Source organism: Anguilla anguilla, chromosome 4 (assembly GCF_013347855.1).
Source record: "Anguilla anguilla isolate fAngAng1 chromosome 4, fAngAng1.pri, whole genome shotgun sequence".
In the NCBI taxonomy this organism is placed as follows: Eukaryota; Metazoa; Chordata; class Actinopteri; order Anguilliformes; family Anguillidae; genus Anguilla; species Anguilla anguilla.
Genome location: NC_049204.1, coordinates 10,984,982 through 11,005,091, shown reverse-complemented (window position 1 = coordinate 11,005,091; position 20,110 = coordinate 10,984,982). Strand labels below are relative to the sequence as shown.

At 44.7% G+C, this 20,110-nt stretch overlaps 2 protein-coding genes across 14 annotated transcripts in view; one reads left to right on the top strand and one right to left on the bottom strand.

The window, feature by feature from the left end:
• Nucleotides 1-1,633: 1,633 nt before the first annotated feature.
• Nucleotides 1,634-10,048, top strand: hyi (hydroxypyruvate isomerase). The gene is made up of 8 exons (XM_035415469.1): nucleotides 1,634-2,154; nucleotides 3,038-3,149; nucleotides 3,633-3,747; nucleotides 3,852-3,930; nucleotides 4,291-4,340; nucleotides 4,820-4,889; nucleotides 5,257-5,391; nucleotides 9,318-10,048. The coding sequence occupies exons 1-8, from the start codon at nucleotides 1,956-1,958 to the stop codon at nucleotides 9,371-9,373; spliced, it is 816 nt and encodes a 271-aa protein (XP_035271360.1). The 5' UTR covers nucleotides 1,634-1,955; the 3' UTR covers nucleotides 9,374-10,048.
• Nucleotides 10,049-10,557: 509 nt separating this feature from the next.
• The window catches only part of szt2 (SZT2 subunit of KICSTOR complex), an 83,423-nt gene continuing 73,870 nt past the window's right edge, over nucleotides 10,558-20,110 (bottom strand). For all 13 annotated transcript variants that reach the window (XM_035415455.1, XM_035415462.1, XM_035415458.1 and 10 more), the window contains 7 exons: nucleotides 18,445-18,658; nucleotides 17,364-17,547; nucleotides 17,133-17,255; nucleotides 16,326-16,824; nucleotides 14,472-14,585; nucleotides 12,870-12,938; nucleotides 10,558-12,635 (listed from right to left, as the gene is read on the bottom strand). In XM_035415455.1, coding sequence (XP_035271346.1) covers nucleotides 12,492-12,635; nucleotides 12,870-12,938; nucleotides 14,472-14,585; nucleotides 16,326-16,824; nucleotides 17,133-17,255; nucleotides 17,364-17,547; nucleotides 18,445-18,658 — 1,347 coding nt within the window. In that variant the 3' untranslated portion in view covers nucleotides 10,558-12,491. The remainder of the gene's footprint in view (nucleotides 12,636-12,869; nucleotides 12,939-14,471; nucleotides 14,586-16,325; nucleotides 16,825-17,132; nucleotides 17,256-17,363; nucleotides 17,548-18,444; nucleotides 18,659-20,110) is intronic.

The window sequence follows — 20,110 nt, the reverse complement described above, 5'->3', positions numbered from 1 at the left end:
TCGTTGTTTCTCAGAACCTGAGTGGCACGGCAATCGATCAATTAGAGCAGTTGATTACACAGTTAACTCGGGTCGCCTGGATTCCTGGGTCCGAATCGGTCGCTAATCTTAAGGAGAAAACAAAAACCAGCAGACTGTGGCGTCCAGGACCAGGATTGAGCATCACTGCAGTAAAAAGAAAAATGCATCCATATAAAACAGGGGTGCCCAATCTTATCTGAAAAGGGCAAGTGTGGCTGGAGGTTTTTGTTTTAACCCAGCACTAAGACACATGATTCTACTCAAAAGTTAGGGATGTGTTTTTAGGATGAGCATCTGCACATCTGCACCTTTGCCATTCCCAATCTGTTTGGTCCAGTGTTAATAATGCTTGGCTCACTACAGTCTTTTTCGTCTTGTTAACAGGACATAGCAAGGGCTTATTCACAGATACTGTACACATCCTTTTGGACCAGCTGGTTGTAGTTGCAGTTTCACTGTAGTCAGGGGAACTGGTTTCGCTCTAGTTGCATTGAGTTCTTCCTGTAGTTGTGGTGCAGTTTCACGATGGTTTCTCTCGCCAGACTACACAAGATATTTGCCTTCTGCCTCTTGACCTTTCTGGCCTTCTACTGTTAATATTACTTCCTATCAGCTGGAATTTTCTGAGTGTAACCTGGAAATATTAAGCTTCTTTGCAATTTCTCACTGGGCATAACCTTCTTGCCACAATGTTTATTTGGCTCTTGGCCAACTCCTTCTTCTTTGCCATATTTCTTGCAATTTTAGTGCCTATTTTACTTGCACTACAGGTTAAAGGTATTAGACTACCTGGGGTTTAAACAAACTCTTAATTTAAGAGGCTTGACAAAAAGGCTACCGCGACCTCTAGCAGGCAGAGTACTGAAGTACAGTGCGAGAAAACAAGGAGAGACAAACTGGTGGCCCTAGTAATAATAAGCAAAATTACATCCTATCATGTAACAACAGCTCATATTGCATACTGCTAAATAGTTGCCGAACGATTAAAAAAATAATCAAATAAAAATGTCTTAATTTAAACCACATTAGATGTTAGTAAAATCTTCCTCAGTGTCAAACTCTGACATCATAAGAAGGAATAACTCGTAAACATCTAAATGTCAATCTTTGATATTGCCTTGCCTGTTGAGCACCAGTCTATGTCTTTTCACAGTCAGTGGGCAGGAGTACATTTACAGCTTCATAAAGTAGATGCACATGTTGATTTATAAGAATATAAAAACGAATGCTGTCATGGATGCATGAATGCACATTACTTGTTCATGTTATATACATATTGCATAGTTACGTGCAAGAGTTAATAATAATAATAATAATAATAATAATAATAATAATAATAAACTGAAATTAGTCAAATTAAGGACCTTGGAAATGTGTCTGATTATTCAAATAAATGTATATTTCTAGAGAAATAATAAAACAGTGCTAAGATCCACAAAGCAAAATATCCAGTGTTAATTGAACTCTAACAGAGTACATACGCGTGCAATCAGGACCATATGTACGCTGCATGTGTTGATTTAACGTTTACATTTTACCGTGCAGTCGGCCAATGTGAAATCTTTTTTTTTTTTTTTTTTTGCAAGGAACGGTCAAAGCGCAAGCGCAGAACAGCCTACAACTATGAGACAACAGGAAGGAAGCTGTCTTGCAGCCTGAATAACAAAAATCCATGTAACTACCGAGAATGTGCTGACCTGCACTTGCTTTGGAAATTGAACGGAAACGTAATCATCAAGCCTAAGTCAAATGTTAACTTGAACAAACATGCTACCCTGTGTTTGCATCTGATTTCGACGACCTTTGATTTGAACAACACGGCTGCCCTAACAGAATCCACGTTTACGCGTGCAAGTGGGACATCCTATGGCACAAGCCCTACCTTCCCAATAGCATAACTATAATCTAAATTAGTTTTTGCATATTTACATGATATGCCGTCATTAAAGTTTTGTGCAAATCTTTCGTGGCTGTTCACTGACTTGCCAGAATTCACACAGCGGCTCCACGCTGCTGCAGCCTCTGGGTTTCGTGCAGTGGAAGCAGCTTGGTTGTACGAGTCGGACCTAAAGGAGCTACAAAAAGCAAAGGAACAGACAGGGCTTGAAGTTGTACTTATAAATACTCCCCCTGGTAAGACACAAAAGCTTGACACTCCTTTCCTTACAGGCTTTACAGTAACAGTTTGAGTGACAAGGTAACGAGCGCTCGTTGGCTAACGATGACTATGGCTGACTATCACGCAATTGCAAAAACGCTGAATATCATTAATGTTCACAGTAACATTTGAATGTAACGTCGTGTGCCCAATTTACTGCGGCACAAATCATGTTAAAAGTCATTATGTAAACGCATTAGTTGTCAATTAAATTACTGACTCAACCCTAGTACTCATTAATGGTGAATCAAACTAAATAACCTTATTTGCCCAGTGGGTTCCCAGGAGCGACATAGTATTTCATTTATTTATTTATTATTTTTTATGTTTTCGCAACTTGTTTCGCTACTACTACTACTACTACTACTAATAATAATAATAATAAATAGCGAATTTCTTCTATGAATAAATTGTTTATACTTAAAAAAAATCTTAGTGGTACATTAAACTTATTAAAACATTGATTTCATTATTTAGTTGTTTTTTAATAGCATATGCAAACATCAGCACATGACTACATTCTAGCCTATTCATTTTTAAGCAGAATATTCCCTGAAGCAATCAGTAAATACCTTTGGACAAAAGGAGTCTTCAGCAGACTGGTCTTAAAAAGTAAATTTACACTTAAATCTTTATGACATATTTATCAGGCGTTTTTCCTCAACTCAGTGTGGCACAATAGATTAACAAGCTCAGGTATTCGTTTTGTTTGGTGTTCTGAGATGTTGAGATATTGCTGAAATGTATACTGTAACAGTTAATGGCCTCTATGGACTGATTTACATGAAATGTAACCATTGCTACAAAGACTTACGGTTATACCGATTTTCCGTTGCGAGTAACAGTTTCCTTTCATAGGTGATGTGAAAAATGGTGAGCTGGGACTTGGTGCAGTCCCTGGCAGAGAGACAGACTTCAGACGTGGTTTGGATCTGGCCGTGATGTACGCAAAGGCTCTGGACTGCAGGAGGTAAAGACATAATGCCGTCATATGCTGCGTGTGACTAAATGCAGACCCGAGAGTCGGGTTCCGCCATATGCCGCGGTGGAAGCAAGACCGCATTGAAACGTAAACTCGTATTCAGCAAACGACTGTCTGGGCTTTCAGTGCCAAAATAACGCATTCGGGCTTGAGCCACCTGTCGCATTGGGCAGTTATCAAGGTTGCCCCATGTGACGTACTCCTCCTGTGAGACCAGCTGACTCTGCAGTACTAAACCATGCAGTACAAAAGCTTACTAGTACTGTCCTTCAGCATTGTGTACATTTATACTTATTTGCTTAGAAATTCATATGTTCAAGTTTGGTTTTAGTTGAACTGCGAGATATTTATGCAGGAAGGTTTGACATAACAGCAAAGTGAGTGGGCCGGAAGTGTAGCTATATACAATAGCATTTCCGCCATGTACGTACACACACACACGTGTGTTTTGTAACATATGTGGCTCTACAGGATCCACTTGATGGCTGGAAGGGTACCTGTGGGGGTGGATCGAGCTACTGTTGCCATGGAGATGGAGGCCACCTTTGTTGAAAACCTGAAGCATGCTGCTCATGTCCTGTCAAAGGTCACTGAATCACTGCTTTCAATTTTTTTTTCTTCATATTTAATCGAAGTGAATGTTTTGCAGCTGCACCAAGATTTGGTGGTGATTTTCTTATTTATTTTTAGGAAGGGATTCTTGGTTTGATTGAGCCCATAAATACCAGGATAACAGATCCCCGATATTACCTGGACACCCCACACCAGGGTAAAATCTTGGTGATTGGTTTCACTGTTCTCAGTGTTAAAAAAAAAAAAAGAAAAAAGAAGCTTTTTGAACTTGCCAAAAAAGTCTGTGATCCTCTTTTTAATTCTGCTGAGTCATACCTTTAGTTGATGTGTAGTCCTCTTGCTATCACTGACTCATGCATTATACCATTGGTTTTCAGCCTGATCAATGCAATGTACTGTTGCTATGATATACGGACACTGTAAAAATGAATAAATTGTACAGAGGTACATTTCATGTGGCATGCTTATTCATGAAGTTGTGTTTTGTCTTTGAGGTTTAAATGTGTACATTTCTGCAAGATGTTGAAAAGGACTAAGTCCATGTGTGTTCCCACAGCTGCAGCGATTGTGCAGAAAGTCGACCAATCAAACATCATGTTACAGATGGTGAGCGAGAACCATTCCATTCCATTCCAGACATTGGTTTTCTAAAGTGTGACTACAGCACCCATACAAAAATACAATATGCACCAACTGTGTTGGATACATATTGCAGATGAATGCATGGCCAGTTGTTAAAGACTTCTGCCTATATTAAGCCCCTGAATTAATTACCCATTACCACAGTTGTCCTCACTTGCATACAGAAAAACAACGTCAAAAGGCATAAATGTAAAAACGTAACTGACAGGCAGGTGATACTACCCCGCAATTCTTTGAATGCTTCCCCTTAGGAGATTGAAGAATCAGGGGCAGCACTTCATCTTTAAACTTATGAGAAACGTGATTAAACATGATCTGAAAAAGAAACCCAAAAATGGGAACCATTTATTAAAATTCAGAGCTTGCGCAGAGGCCTAACGTCACATTGCAAACGCACTCCGAGGGAGGCTTGCCGATACATTAAAATCTGTCTCCCTGCACAGGACGTGTTCCACTGGCAGATAATGGATGGGAACCTGACGCAGAACATCCAGAAGTATTTCCCTCTCATAGGCAAGTGCCGGAATTGCAACGGGCAGTCCAAGATTGTAGGGCAGTATTGGCAAGGGGGGGAGGGGTGCACTTGTGGATTGGATTGAGTGGCGGGAGAAGTAGCCAAACAATTTAGCGCTTATCGGCGAGGTTTGCCAAGAGAAAAACCAGGCTCACTGAGAACGGCGAGCAAGCGGATTCAGGCCTGCTCAGAGGAAGCGGAAATAATCCCTGAGAGATCTTAGCTCTCCGTCGATATGGAATTTTTGTTGATTAATTTCGAAGAACACGCATGCTTGGAGAAGACTATATATATATAATGTAATGTATAGTGTGGTCCTATATTCGGAATATTTATTTATTTTTTGTTATGGGTGGTCACATGCAGGTCACGTGCAGATCGCGCAGGTTCCAGGACGGAATGAGCCGGACAGCCCCGGTGAAGTGAACTATCCTTATCTCTTCAGCCTGCTGGAGAAGCTAGGATACCAGGGATACATCGGCTGCGAATACAAACCCCTGGGTAAGGGCTTATTTCTGTCAATGAAAACAGTACTGATGAGTATTTTTTTTTTGGTGGACGTTACTTTCCCTGGAAGACTTTAAGGCTTTAAACAATAAGTGTAATGTAGCTGCAAGCAGCGATTACGGGAATCATAATGACGACAATGAAACTGAAGAATAGTGTGTGTATAGTGCTCCAGTGTAGCATATTATTCCCACTGTTTTGCGTTGATGCGTAACATCATCCTTGTGCAAAGAAATGTTTGGATCAGCTGATGTGACCTTTGCGGGGAAGCACTGTTGTACATACTTGTCCAATTTCATTATCAAAGGCTGCCGTGTTAGGGGTTTCGATAATGAAAAACAGTGCTGCATATTGATTGGCTTGTGGCGATGAACCCTAATCATATATGTTCCAAGTGAGGGAGCTGGGTACTGCTGGAAGTGACATTTCTGGACATTGGAGCTCTGTAGTGCCACCATGTGTTTAGATTCAGCAAACACTGTTGGTATAGCCATCACTGTGGATACAATGTTATATTATGTCCAGCCATTTGGGATTTCTAAGAATTTTTTGCCAGGGGTCATGCCTACTGCAAGTTAATGGGCCCATGGTGGCTATGTTTGAGTTTAAAACGGTTGTATGCTGTTTTTTTTTGTCTTGGTCCAGACATCATGTATGCCAACTGCTGTACAAATTGGTCAAACTGCTTGAAGGGAAATAGAATTTGAATCTTTTTCAAAAAGTATAGCACCACCAAATGAAATGGGAAGATAGATCCAATCACTCATTGGCTGTTTGTTGTAATGCTTTATCAATGTGCCAAATTTCATTAATAATAAAAAACAACCAGATGGTTATGCCTCAATTGGAAAGAAGTAGAAGACAATAATAAAACAGTAAAATGACAGGTTGGCTACCAACCTGCAGTGCCTCTAAAAATACAAACTGAATGGAACAATCAACTTTTAGCTTAGATATAAGCATACTGTAAATGCATGAATGTAGTGTTGTATATGCATAAAGGCATCCATTCAAATAAAGATTAATGTTTAATTTGTAATTCCTGAGATATTAACTCATTCAAAAATTCAAACGTGCCGTTTAACTACCTTGTCTTTTTTCCACTCGGACAACTTGCCAATGTTCTTTTCACTAGGTGCTAGACTGTACAGTTACTAAAATTGCTATGTTTGTGAAAGTTTTAACATTTGGTTGGCTGACTGCATTTCAAAATGCCATCAATGTTTCACAGAAGTGGGAAGTGGTGGGAAGTCAGAGGAATTAGCATGTATTTTTTGACGATGGCTCTTGGAGAAGTCTCCTAGGGTTGTGCCATAAGAACATATCTGCCAAATTTTCTCTCGTCTTCCAGATGGGACACGACAGGGTAGTTGTGACAACAGAACAAGTGTTGAGAACTCCATTGTTCTATTCTAAAGTTATAAAGGATAAGGAAAGGATGTAGTGTCACAGCACAATTCTATTATATTACATATGCGTACGACTGTCTATCCTTAGATTTAACGAAAGCTGGAAGCTGTCCTATTTCTGTTTGTTCCTTGGTATCCAATAGAAGTAATGCTTAATTGTTGTTGTTTTAGTGTTGTCAATTTACAGTGGCCACATCATTAATATTTTTATGGAAAATAATTAAGCTAGTAATTAACATATATTACTGTATTTTGAAGAAAAAGAACACTATCTCCATGCAAAAAAAGGGATAACTGTCAACAACACTATTGCCCTGCTGTCCGAGATTGAATCCTGACTGCACTAGTGCCAACTGTGGCTGGTAGGCCTGCATGGGCACCTGTTTTAAACCGAGGGATCCACATCGCATCGCTCTCCAATTACCTCTACTGGTCGAACGGGTGTTTGCAAGTCCACCTGTTAAGCTGCACATGAAGAGTCTTCCTCCCTCTCATCTCTGTGCAAGCTCGACTGATTGCAAGAGCTGCGTGTGACAAATGGCTCTCGATCTCGCGTGCTTCAGCCCTTGCTTGTCTATATGATTATTCCAAATGAGGAGAAGGGGGGGGGGGGGGGACAGGACAGTACTGGATAACACTGTAAGTTTGTATACTTGGCAGATGAGTTACACCATACTTCATGAAACCGGCATACTTCCAAATTAGATATATGTGCTGCAGGTTTTGTTACCTTTTGTGTACTCCAATACTGTAGACTAAAAGTACGTACACAGATAAATGACCTCAGGGCATGGCTATGTAGTGAATGGTTCTATGTTCTGATTCTTGCTATCTGTTAACAAAAGGTCTTGCAAACTTACAGCCATTTATTTGTTCGTAATTGTACTTATTTGGAGGCTGTAACAGATCGATTGTAAGGTTTTGTCAACCTTACTCAATCTGTCCATAAAGGCTTCATGCATATGTGGTTCCCTTAATATAGAATTAGAATGAGAAATGTAATATACTAACATGGAGCATACAGTATCCTTTTGCCATACCTAATCATGATAAATAGAATCTCAGCCATGTGCGATTAGATGCCTTAATTATGCATTGAGTTCAGTGTGGCTCCTATATTTGTAATGGAACTCAAAATGAACACAAAGGAACAGGTTTAACTTTTCTGTAACCGAGGGTAATGATATTTAGAGCTGCACAGATTCTCATTTCCAGAAGACATTAAGTCACCTCGGATATCAACTTTTTGTTTACAATAATTGCAAGATTAGAATCCAGAGGATTTTTAAGTAATACTTTTGAGGCATTTCTGATATCCTTGAAAATGTTTACTTAACTTTCAGGTAAATAATTTTTGCTGTTTAATAGAATTTCACAGCTTAGTAGTACTTGGACCGAAATTTAAAAGGGAAGTGTTGAGTGTGTAATTGAAATGGCAAAGCCGCATATCAACACGCAACACGTTGGCCGAGAAGTCAAATTACTTTCACAGCAGATGTGAAGTCACCGTCGGGAATTTAATTTATTTGTTTGGCAAGTGCTGTTTGGAGAAATGTGTGTTTATCGCAATGATATTAGGGTCTAATTGACAGTGGCTAGAGTGTTGCCTGGAATTAATGGTGAAGGAGTCGGGGATTGCTCTAACCTGAAGCTGTTGTGAAGTAAAATGTCTATGGGATAAATCTCTCGGAGAGGAGAGAAACTACAGAATCAAACAATCTAAAAACATGAGGCGACTAGTCAACAGAGAATCCAGGGTTGAAGGGATCACAACGCGTAATTGAGCCTCCTCCGAAAATCATATTTACATATTTAATATTTGAAGTTCCTGGGCAGAGAGACAGTGCCCCAAGTGTATTTAATAAGCCTTCGCGTGGACGTAGGCCAAATTCATTAAAAGGGAACAATTTGTTTCTGGATAATGGCCCCCATTTAAACCCAGCAGTGCTGTGGGATGCGCCTGAAGGTACAGGACGACAGAGACAACGTGGGCTGGATATATTGAAAATAATAAAAAATAAATAAAACCTAAATGCCCCCAGTACCCGAACTATCAAAGGCATTCATTAAGGGAGATGCATGCCTGCCTTATTGCTTTGGTTCCTTTTTCCGTTTCTCGTCGAAACGTCACGAGCGGGTAATTGAATTCGAGGGGGCAGACGGCGAGGAGTTGGGAAAGATGACTGGAGGCTTTGGGGACATTGATTCACGAAGGCAGTTGGCACGTAGAGCCTGGCGCCAACTCCGTGACATGGCAGCCGCGTCCCCGAAGGTTGACGGTTCCGGGCAGAGAATGTGAACATTGGCGTTTGGGACCGCCGGACGTACGGAATTAAAGCATTATGATGGGGAGTCAAACGGTTGTTGTGAACTTTTACAACATGCCCGGTTTGCATTACGGTACAAACATTGACATGCGTCGTGAAGTGTCAGTTGCTGCTGTTTTTTTTTTTTTTAAATGAGTGGATGTTCATGCCCGAGTGTGAAATGTGTTACTTTTTTTGCCTTCAGGTACCACAGATGCTGGTTTAGGTTGGGTGAGAGAGTACTGGAAGAGCCACAGATGAAGGGAACTGGGACTGCCTCTTCTGATCTCTGAGGACTAAGAGAGCCATCAGCATAATTCGGTTTGGAGATAAATAATAACAGAAAAATCCACTTCAAATAGTAACTGATAATGAATCCTAATGAGCCCGTGTAGTCCGCTGATTCATGCTTTGGACGTTAACTTGATTTGAATGTAAGGAAAATGCTAATCCGCATCTTTGGTTAAACCGAGGGAAGAGAATTGGCTTGGAGGAGGTCTTGATCTTATAAAAAAAAGAAAAAGCTTCAAATTATCAGTGTGATTTTTGTCAAATTTCTTTTAAAATGGCCTTCCAGCTCATTGCGATCGAAAAGATGCAAAAACAGGCAGCGGTCATTCAAACGGAGATTCAGCCATATAACAGAAAATGAAAAGCCAGACGTGGACTGAGATTTAATGGAAGTGGATTTAACAGGACCGTGTGATGTCCGTGTGCCAACAGCGCATTGGTTGGTGAGGGCTGATGCAACAGACGCACCACAGAACTATGGCCCCTGGCTGCCTTTTCCATCAAGGCCTCGTAAACAGCCAGGAACATCTGAACCCCACCCAGTACTAGCTGAAGCCATTTAAAGTTCTGTCGTACTCTCTTGTAAAACAAGATAACATATTTCAATTGCTTCCTGTCAAACAGAATAAAATGCGCCTAAAGGTTTCTCTGTCTTGGATTTATTTTGAAAATAAATTGCGTGCGGACGTGTCCGGAAAACGAGAATCGGCGTGTGAGCAGAACGTATCCCTTCATGCATTAGAGTCCCCGGTTTAGTTTGTATTAAGGTTGTTTCTATTCGTTTGATTTGATTGGATTGTTTTTCCCGAAAAATCTTTTCCCTCCAAAGTGTCATCTGAAATTTGATTGTCGGTTGCCCCCCAGTGAATGCTTGTTGAATGTTGTTTCTGAATAATAAGGACTGTAACCCATTCTGATCAACCCGTGAATAAATATCTCTAATAGTTTAAATAAAGTTATCATAACTGTATGGTTATGAAATGGAAGCGACAAAACAAACACTGGAAATAACAATACATAAAACAAGTGGAAAAATGTACATTGTTCAACATTACCCTGCTGGTCCTACTAGTTTGGTGTAGGTAGTACCCTTGGATTTTTAGACCTAAAACAAATCCATACTGTACTTAAAAATGAATAAATAAACACTTCACATTTTAATTGTCTGAAATGTTTAATGCAGCATTTTATACTTACAATAGGATTTTCATTTTATATACATAATGTACATATAGAACAGCTTCAGACATTTAAGTCACTCAAATTATATTACCTTTTCAACACACCTTTGAATTACTAAGCATCTTGCATTTAAGTACATTAATAATTAGATTGTATTAAATACCCAGTGTTCTTAACTAAAAAAAATGCGAAAGGTATTGTCTCGCACACACTTCGATGATTAAAACTCCTGCCTTCCTCCCTTTTAAATAGGGGCCCTGACCATAAATTATTTGGTTTCCTTCAAGATAAGCAAATGCATACTATTAAGGCTGTCTATGAGTATTGCGATGATCTCTCAGCTTAACCTGTATGCTTGCGTGCGTGTGTGTGTGTGTGTGTATTACCAGTGCAGTGATACACTTACTGGGGACAAATGAAACCACAGGGCCTTGCTTTAGCCTCTTCATCTGCTGCTAAATGCTGGCGCCCAGCTATGCCCTCAACTGTGGCGGAATTAATAGGCAGTTTAATTGGATTTTTCAAGGATTCCTCTTCAAGGTCAACATAATAGTGCCATTCCCATCACATCGTCAAAGGGAGAAAGGAAAAAAAAAGAAAGAAACAGGCACTTGTGGGATGCAGACATGGCAGTGGGGACCGTTGGGGAGTCCATTTGACGCGGTGGAAGTGTGGAGAATTAATCGGGCGACACCGAGGGCTGTGACGGCAGAGAGCGTTCGCGTTCGCAGAAAAAAAACCCCCCCTTTCGTCGGAATCGGAATTACGCCCTGTGCCGAGCGGCGTGATCCGGGTGTAACCGTTCGAGATGAGGTTGGGCGGTAAACAGATAAGCGCCCAGGATTGGCCAAAGCAGGTCGGTGATGCGCCTGGCCCCCAAAATGCTGGGTCCTCCTCCTCCATGTAGCCGAACTCCTATCCACTCCTAACCTGCGGTCTCTCTGAGGTCTGGGCGCGGGCGCGTGCGAGAGAGGCGGAGCCGAAAATCGGTCTGATGGGCGCGGTTAACAGCATCCAGGTTGAAGCGCGGTCTCCCGTGGCTTCCCGTTAAACGTCTGATGAAGGGGGGGGGGGGGGTGGGGGGCTTCCGAAAGCACAGCGGACCAAGGCCGTCTCCCCCCCCCCCTTTTAGGAACCGCGTGATTGGCCGCTGGACGTGATGAAAGAACACGCCCCTTGCCAAAATGCCCGCCCTCTTCTAAGAGCCGCTTGCATAACTGGCACGTGCGTCGCCTGGTACGATGCTCGCTTCGGGGATGAAGCTTCTTCAGTATAATCCTTCTTTCTGAGGTAGTGTTCACCTAAGCCTCGATGTGTTTTTTTTCAAGTGCCCTCCATTAAGGGAACGCTCTCTCCTCTTTGTTGTAAGAGACACTGGCTGTCAAAACCTCCCGGTACTGGCAGACGTGCGTCTTTTTTTGCATTCGGAGGCCTTTGACTCAGGGTGGAGGGAACATTTCCTGGAAAACAGGTTTGAATTTTCCCCACATTCCGCTTATAAATGCCTCCGCGGTCAGCGATAATGGCTTGAATAATACTCAGATGGATGTCGCAAAGGAAATCCCGATTGCTGAAAACTCGTGGGTATCCTTTGAAATCCACTGCTTGTGCTAGGCGATTATTGTTTTGGCACCGTCTAAGAAGGACAATATTTTCTCCAGTGTTATTCAGCTGCTAGCAAAACAAAAACGGCCCCCGATCCGGGTGCAAATGACACAGTCTTCAGTGATGTGACCGGCCCTGCTTTTGCCCGGCGGCTAACATTAGCCCGACGCCACCGATGGAAAGCTATCACTTGCACGCAAAGCACACTCGCGCATATTTGCAGAAAACGGACACACGCATGCGCAGGCTTATGTGGCGGGGGGGGGGGGGGGGGGGGGGGGGGGGGGTCGGCGCTCTGTCCCTACAGCAGACCGGTCCACAGGTTGAAGCAAGCCGTGTTGATGACCGACTCCAGGTGGTGGTACATGGACACCAACTGCGGCGGCGGGCTGTTGCTAGGCTGCGGCTGGGACGGCAACGGCTCTCTGAAAACAACCTTGAGGCTCTGGAACGAGACAGCACGCCAGAACGGCTTCAGCTTTCGCAGCAAGGAAGAAAAAAAAAACAGAAACTGACAGCACGTCAACGTGTAACAAAACAAATCCTCGCCTTTCATTCGGCAGTGGCAGTGATTAGACAGAAAAGGAGTTTCTAGGTAGAAAGGAATTACTTGTCAGGCAACTGTCAAGAGACTGAATGTCACAGATTCTTACGTTTGGGAATTAACACAATTGCTTACCGTTTTCCCCGCTTGGGCGTCAAGAAAGACTAGAACAAAGCAGTCTATGAATTTTTGGTTCAGGACAGCCTAGAAAAACAGAGAAGGTCAAACATGAAAGCCTTGCAAACATGGGCTTTTGCTCCTGTTTTAACAACATTTCTGAGCTCTTTCTCCAACGACTTCTACCGTCCCTCCAGCTTTAAAAAAAAGAAAAAAAAGATTACCTTCAAATTAAATGCTGATTAACTGCACTTTATGCAGAAGACTTTCAGGACCTTTCATGTTACAATGCCTCCCTGCAGTACCTTTCACAAACCAAAGGCTCCATCTGCAATTTTGCGCCCGTGAAAGAGGCCGGGCGAAACTTTGTCAACTCGGGGTAATCTGCGAGAGCGTCAGGTGTCCCCCTTTCCACCCAGGACGTCTCTCAAAATCTCTGAAATTGCTCAATTGGGTGGAAAATAACGTCAGGGCGTTTTGAAAAGCGCACAATTACACGATTCTGAGAACCTCTCAAGAATGCCTTCAACTCATCTTGCCCTCCCAGCCACCAATGTTTTGAATTTTCACAGAAACTTCAACTTGTCCAAAAGATTTCAATTTTTGCTTCTCAATAAGGTGCTCGTTTTTGGCCACCTTTACATTATAAGCTTGACAGCAGCTATTCTTTATAGAGGAATTGGTGCAGTAGCCATTTTAGCTGTAAATTGGAACTTTTCAAATTTCAAGACATTCAGACAAAACTAGTAGTTCTCAATTTTTCATATACTTTATTTTAGGTGGCACAACAAGAATTCCTCAGTTGTGCTGTACTGAGGACTGTATATCTATCTTAGCTCAGCAATTCAATCAATTTACCCCACTGATGAATATCTAATCAAAACCAACGCATTTAAACCAATCACAGCTGTTTATTTTTCAGGTGCCAGAACATTGATAAAGAGATTGTATGTGCTTGTTTGTGGAATAATAATCATTAAAACAGCTGGCTCGATAGCTTGCCAATTTCATCAGGGAAAATGAAATGATTATTCCTGTTAACTCACTCAAATGAACCACTGAAGTACAGCTTGCTATTCTGTAAAGTGCCTTCATTTGATGGATGGCTACACAGCTAGCAACGCTAGGTTCTCAGTGACAGAATGGCTCACTTTTGCTATTTGCATGCCAAATGAATCTTACACAGATTACAACGTACGGCGCATTTGTCTCATTTCAGGAACGTCAGCCTAGCTCATAGCTCGAGTCTCGAACACTGCGGCTCGATCTTATTCTCATACGTCTTAGTCCCAACATCACACGCGTTTTAGGGAAAGCCGCCACGCTGGCTTTGACTTTTCAAAACTTGACTTTTATTTTGACTTTTTGTCAAACTAATTACACAGAACGGGGGAAAATAACTATGATAACAACCGCAGTACAACAAAGTTGCTTTCCACACCCTGCTCCCCCCAGAGAGCTCTTACTGGATTTTCTACAGCTGAATGGTAACTGGAATAAACTGTTAACTGGAGCAGCGGTGGCCTAATGACAGTCGAACCCGTGACCCTCTGCCGCTGCACTCGGCCGCCTGCATCGCGCTCCGCGCTCTGCGTCCGCGCGCCGCGTCCGCGCTCTTACCAGATACTGGACCCCGCTGTCGTCCACAAAGTGCCGGCAGCTCTGGGGAAACCGCGACAGCAGCACCTTGATCAGGCTCAGATACCAGCCGGGGCTCATGGTCAGGAAGCAGTCCTGCGGACAGAGGGGCGGGGGGGGGGGGGGGGCTTTAACCACACGGCTCGCCGACCAATCGAGAGCTGCGGAGAGGCGCACGGGCTTGCTGTGCGAGCGCGCGAACCTGTGTGAGTGTACTGGCCAATCCCCGCGCTCCTGGTGAATCCAATGGCATTCATTTGACAGTCAGTGAGCAGACTCAGAATAGGAAGCGAGGGAGACTCAACGGTTTTTTGAGGACAAGGAGCACTCTAGCTATCAATGATATGCTCTTGATAGCCCAAAGATAATATAATCTATGCAAAATGCAGAAATACTGCAAATCTGTTAGATTTCGTAAATATTTAATTGAAGCACAAGCCATTATTCACATTTATGTTCTAGATACATTTGGTTTGCACGCATTTCCACATTGCATATAGGCAGAATACGCTATATGCAATAGATACCTGCTGTACCGTTTCGTAGTAAGTAGAGGGTAACAACAGTGGTGCAGGCTACTTCACTGACACAAACATGACTGTTCATACTGTGCAAGAGAAAACCGCAATACCATTTACTTTGCTGTTTAGCAGGTACGTGCTCTTACAGAAGCCAAGACGTGTTCTTACTGTGGGGGGGGGGGGGGGGGGGGGGGGGCTACATTTACGCTCCTGCAGCGAACGATTAGATGGGAAAACCAGAGGCTTGGTATGGATTTAGGGCCCACGTAGCCAAGGGGATTGAAAGGAGAGGTTTGGCGATATCGTGCCAGGCAGGTACGAGAAGACCAATTTCACACAACGCCTGACCCTGGCGTCAAACATGATGGGGATCAATTTACGGCTTAGCCGGCTCCGACTCTAATGCCAAAATCCCCGGCCCACAATCCCCGGTTTCAGACTTGTTTGGACGGCGAACAAAGTCTTGGACGCGACATGTATTTCTTCTTCAGTTCAGGCTGGCCGAAATACCCTCAGAGAATACTTCTGGGCCATTTGGCTGTCAACACTAAAACATAAAGCCAGTGGTCTGCATGAGGAGGGGCATCCTCTTTGGTTTCGAGGGAGCTCGCGTTAGGTTATGCATCTCACGATAACCACTCACTCTCACTTTTGCGGCACATATATAATTCAATTGCGCGATGATGGGGCGATGAAGGGCATCCCTGATTGCCTACTCTGAAGAGTGGGGGAAAAAACAGCACTCTACGCTCGGCACAACCTCGTACCTCAAAGTGCATTAATCCAAGGCAAAATCTCCACCAGTGGTAGTTCAGATAGTGCTTCAATTAGAAAACCTCAATGATTACTGTATTTCAGGAGTATAACCCAGAATAATTCCAGTTTAAGTGAGCATAATCCAGAATAAAAAGGTTCTGAGTTCAAGGCCTGGCCAGCCAGATCCTCTGTGTGGAGTTTGCAGGTTCTCCCTGTATTCACGTGGGTTTCCTTCCACAACAAAAGAGGCAACCCACTGCTCCTGAGGTACCAGGATGGGTCAAATAAATGCAGAGGGCAAGTAACGGGTCCGCATTAAGTGCATGTTATCTTTTTAACCAAAAGGCTTCCAATTTAACGGCTAATACACCGATTGTGATGGTTTTGTTTCTTCCCCCATTCTTTGCTTTCTCATTTTCCCCTGTGTAATAATGTATATTGATGTCTTGTATGAGCTTATAGATCTTTGTATTTACAGTGTGAATCAATACAGTGTAATCCCACATCGCCGTGGTTACACACTGCATTCTGAAAGGGGCGAGGCAGCCGCAAGCCTTACCAGCTGGGGGTCGATCTCCCCGACCGAGCGGCTCTGCACGGCGTCCAGCAGCTCCTCCAGCTCGGCGAAGGACAGCTTGCTCAGCTTCAGCTTGTCCAGGGCCAGGTGCTCGCCGTGGAAGAGGCGCCGCCACAGGTTGTCGCGGCGACAGTGGCCCATGGCCTGCTGCACGCTGGTCTGGATCTGCCGGCGGGCGGCGCTCACCTCCGAGCTGAGCAGCGGGAAGAGGGGCGAGGTGTAGAAGAGGCCCGGGGCCTCCTGGGCGTCCGGCGGGTAGAACTCGCTGCCGTCGCTGGCCGCCGCCGCCGCCGCCACCGCCTCCTCCCACAGGTCCTCGGCCTCCCGGGGCCCGCCCGGCTCCGCCCTCTCCTGCGGGGACCGCCCCCCCAGGTCGCTGGGCTCCCGGTGGATGGGCGGAAGCTTCTTGAAGCGCCGCATGTCGGCCGTCAGCCTGGGGAAGAGCTCGCGCTGGCTGGTCATGATCACGTAGTAGTGCAGCCTGCAGGAAGGAAGGAGGGAAGCGAAGGAGAGAGAGAAAGGCAGAGAAAAAAAGAAAGAGGGAGAAAGAGGGAAGACTTCATGAATCCTTCACTGACCACCAGCCCCTCGCTGCTCATGAAAAAATGTTGACATAAACACTGTACTGCAGTTTGCATAGGCTGAAAGGGTTTATCCTACTTAGGGGTGTAATGAGACTTTGCAAGACTTCAGGGAGATGAGACTGTTGCTGAGAGTACGAAACCAAGAGCAATCCTTCCGTGGTTGTTAAGACAAAAATGACCAAGCCATGCAGCTCAAGGACCTTACCTCAGCAGGTGCCTCTCCCCCTCAGACTGCTCCTCGAAAGGAGCCGCGTTGTGACACACCAGCAGCGACACGTCGAAGTCGTCGTGGTGACGCAGGCCCTCCAGGTCCTTGTAGGAGCCGGAGCTGAAAAAGAGACGATCGGCGTTCCGCGGTGCCAGTCCAGGGGAAAAGGCCGACATAAAAGCCCAGTGCAGTCGTTTCCAGAAGTTTCCACGAAAACCATCTCCTTACCTGTTCCAGAGAGCCACCAACGCGTACTCGTGCAGGTCGGCGCTTGGCGCCCCCTTCTTGATGTCCGTGGTCACTGCAGCCTTGGACATACGCAGGGGCTTCATCTTGTAGGTGCCGGCGTGGTCGGTGATGTAGTTGTAAAGCTGGTGAGCCGTGATCATCCCCGTGGAGACAGAATAGTTTCCTGTTGGACAAGCATACAAAAGTATTACACAGGTAATACTGTTGAGCTTTCCTACCTTCATACCTGTATATTCAGACCTGTAGTACTGCAAGGGTCAGAAGTAAAGCTAAGCCGCTAAGTTTGAGTATTGTAAATTTCACTGACTCATAAGTTTATATGAACACTTCAGCAGATTTTATTTTATATTTTAATTACACACCGGCCCAATGGATGCAAATGTGGCAAGATAAAAGTTTTATCACCTTTACCACAGTTTTGTTTTTTCAACATTTTTTTCCAGTAAATTTTATTACAAGCAGATGGAAGGACTAGCGTTCACATTTGGAATCAGCAATTGTGCTTCCAATGTGTCGCCCACACTGGTGCAGGAATCAGATTCACTCGGCCATAGCCAGTTACTTTTACACCCTTTAGCCCACGCAGTACTGCAGGAGAGCACTAGCACTGATACAGAGAGGCGTGTGTCTCGCTCACTAAACTGCTACCCTGCGAGTGCTTTGTGGACACTTGGTGGGAGCTGAAGCAGCAATAACCTGAGAAATGCAGGGTGACCTTCAACACACATGGTCCCTGCAGTTGTGGCCTTGCGCTGCCAAAATCCTGGTTAACCAATGAAACGGCCCGAGTGTGAACATGTGACTTTAGGGTCTCAGGCCTATAGCACTCCTAAAGCCTCGTTTGAAAGAATTTCTGTACTTATTTTACAATAGTTGTGCCAATTTATAACTAATTACAAAGCATGATGAAGCTTTCTCAGCTGACAACTGTCTTCCCTATATTTACAATAGCATTGATTTAAAGCGATCCACCTCCCACCTTCCAAGTAGGCAGAGCCTACAGTAGCGATCCCATAATTTTGTTCCGGCGGGTCTGCACGGTACGGTGCGGCGGACTCACCCTGGAAGACGTGGTTGCGGCCGAACTTGGGGATGTCCGGGTGGTGGGCGATGAAGTCCTCCAGGAAGCTGGTGAGCTGGTAGCCCTGCCGCAGGGTCATGTGACAGCCCAGCAGGTACTGGTGCACCACGCGCAGGTGGAAGTCGTAGCTGAAGGAGTGCACGTGCATCAGGTCCCGCACCTTGTCGCACTCCTCCGTGAAGAGCATGGACAGCTGCAAGACAGGCAGGGGCGGCCGTCACCGCCGGAAACCGCCAACCTCAAAGGCCCCGCCCCCCCCGCCCCACCCCCGCGCCCATTGGCGGAAGCCCGGCGTGCCCCGCCCCCGTTCCTCACCACCACCACCATGGGATCGGAGGCCAGTAAAACGCCATTTTTCCCCCCCATTCAAGCAACGACGTCGCTTGAATTTGACCCGCGCAGCGACGCTGCAAATGCCCCATCTTCCATCGTAAGAATGGAACGCGTGTTAGTGCTCTAATTAGCTCTGCTCTCCCTTGAAAGCCCACCTTTAACCCATCTTTGCATTACAGCCAAGGGGGGGGGGGGGCGTGGTTGGGAGGGGGAAACAAACTAAATCCGCTTTTCAGTTGGTCAGCCACGTTCCCGTCAAATTCGACAAACTGTGCCGCGCACTTGAAAGTGCTTACCGCGTGCTCCCGCCTTCATCTGCGAGTCCTGCGGCGTCAAAGTGATGTCAATCAATTTCATAATGGCATTTTATTTAATTACGTCCAACATCAAAGACTGAATTACAAAAAAAAATGCCTTAATGGCAAATGCAAATTGACTGCACAGAAAGGACACAACGTGGAGTAATTACGGAACGATAAAGAGGGGGAGAAGCACTAAACGCTGCCGCTGCAGTGGCTTTCATCTTGGCCATTTGGCTTGGAACAAATGTAAATAGGTCTTATTAAATCAGAGGCCCACAGTAAGAGAGAAGCGAATGCCTGAGCGCGCTATGTCAATCGATGCACGTCCGCAAGCCCTGCTGTGTTCGCATTAGGCGGCATCCGCATTTGGACAAGTCTCGAGCGAGCTTTCCTTAAGTACTTAACATCTACTCAAACGCACCTGTGCACAATTAAAATAAAGATGAGCAGCGTAATCCTCTGCTAAATTTGTCGAAGTGAATTGAAACACAAGCTACGTAACGACGGAATCCAAGGAGAGGAAGAGGGGAACCAAACCTGCCTCGTTCACAGTATTTGACACATGGCCAAAAGTATGTGGACACCTGACATCCAACATCTCATCCAAAATCATGGTTATTAATACAGAGTTGATCCACCCTTTACTGCCACAACAACCTCCACTCTTCTGGGAAGGCTTTACAGTATCCCAGATGTTGGAGCATGTATGCTGTAGAATTAAGATTTCTCTTCACTGGAACTAAGGGGCCTAGCCCAAACCACGAAAAACAGCCCCAGACCAAGGGGTGTCCAGATACTTTTGGTCACACCGTGGTTCATGGAAACCCTTAGAACTTTTCACACAGGGCTCCCGCTGTGTGCTATTTCTGAAGCCCGGGGCCCAATTAAATTAGACCTTTAAGCCGTCCGCTTACGAGCCGAGGAGAGCTGGGAGTAATTAAGAGTAACAAAAGAAGTGTTGATGACCTACTACCAAGTGCAATCCCCGCTGTGCACCACCCATTCGGGGA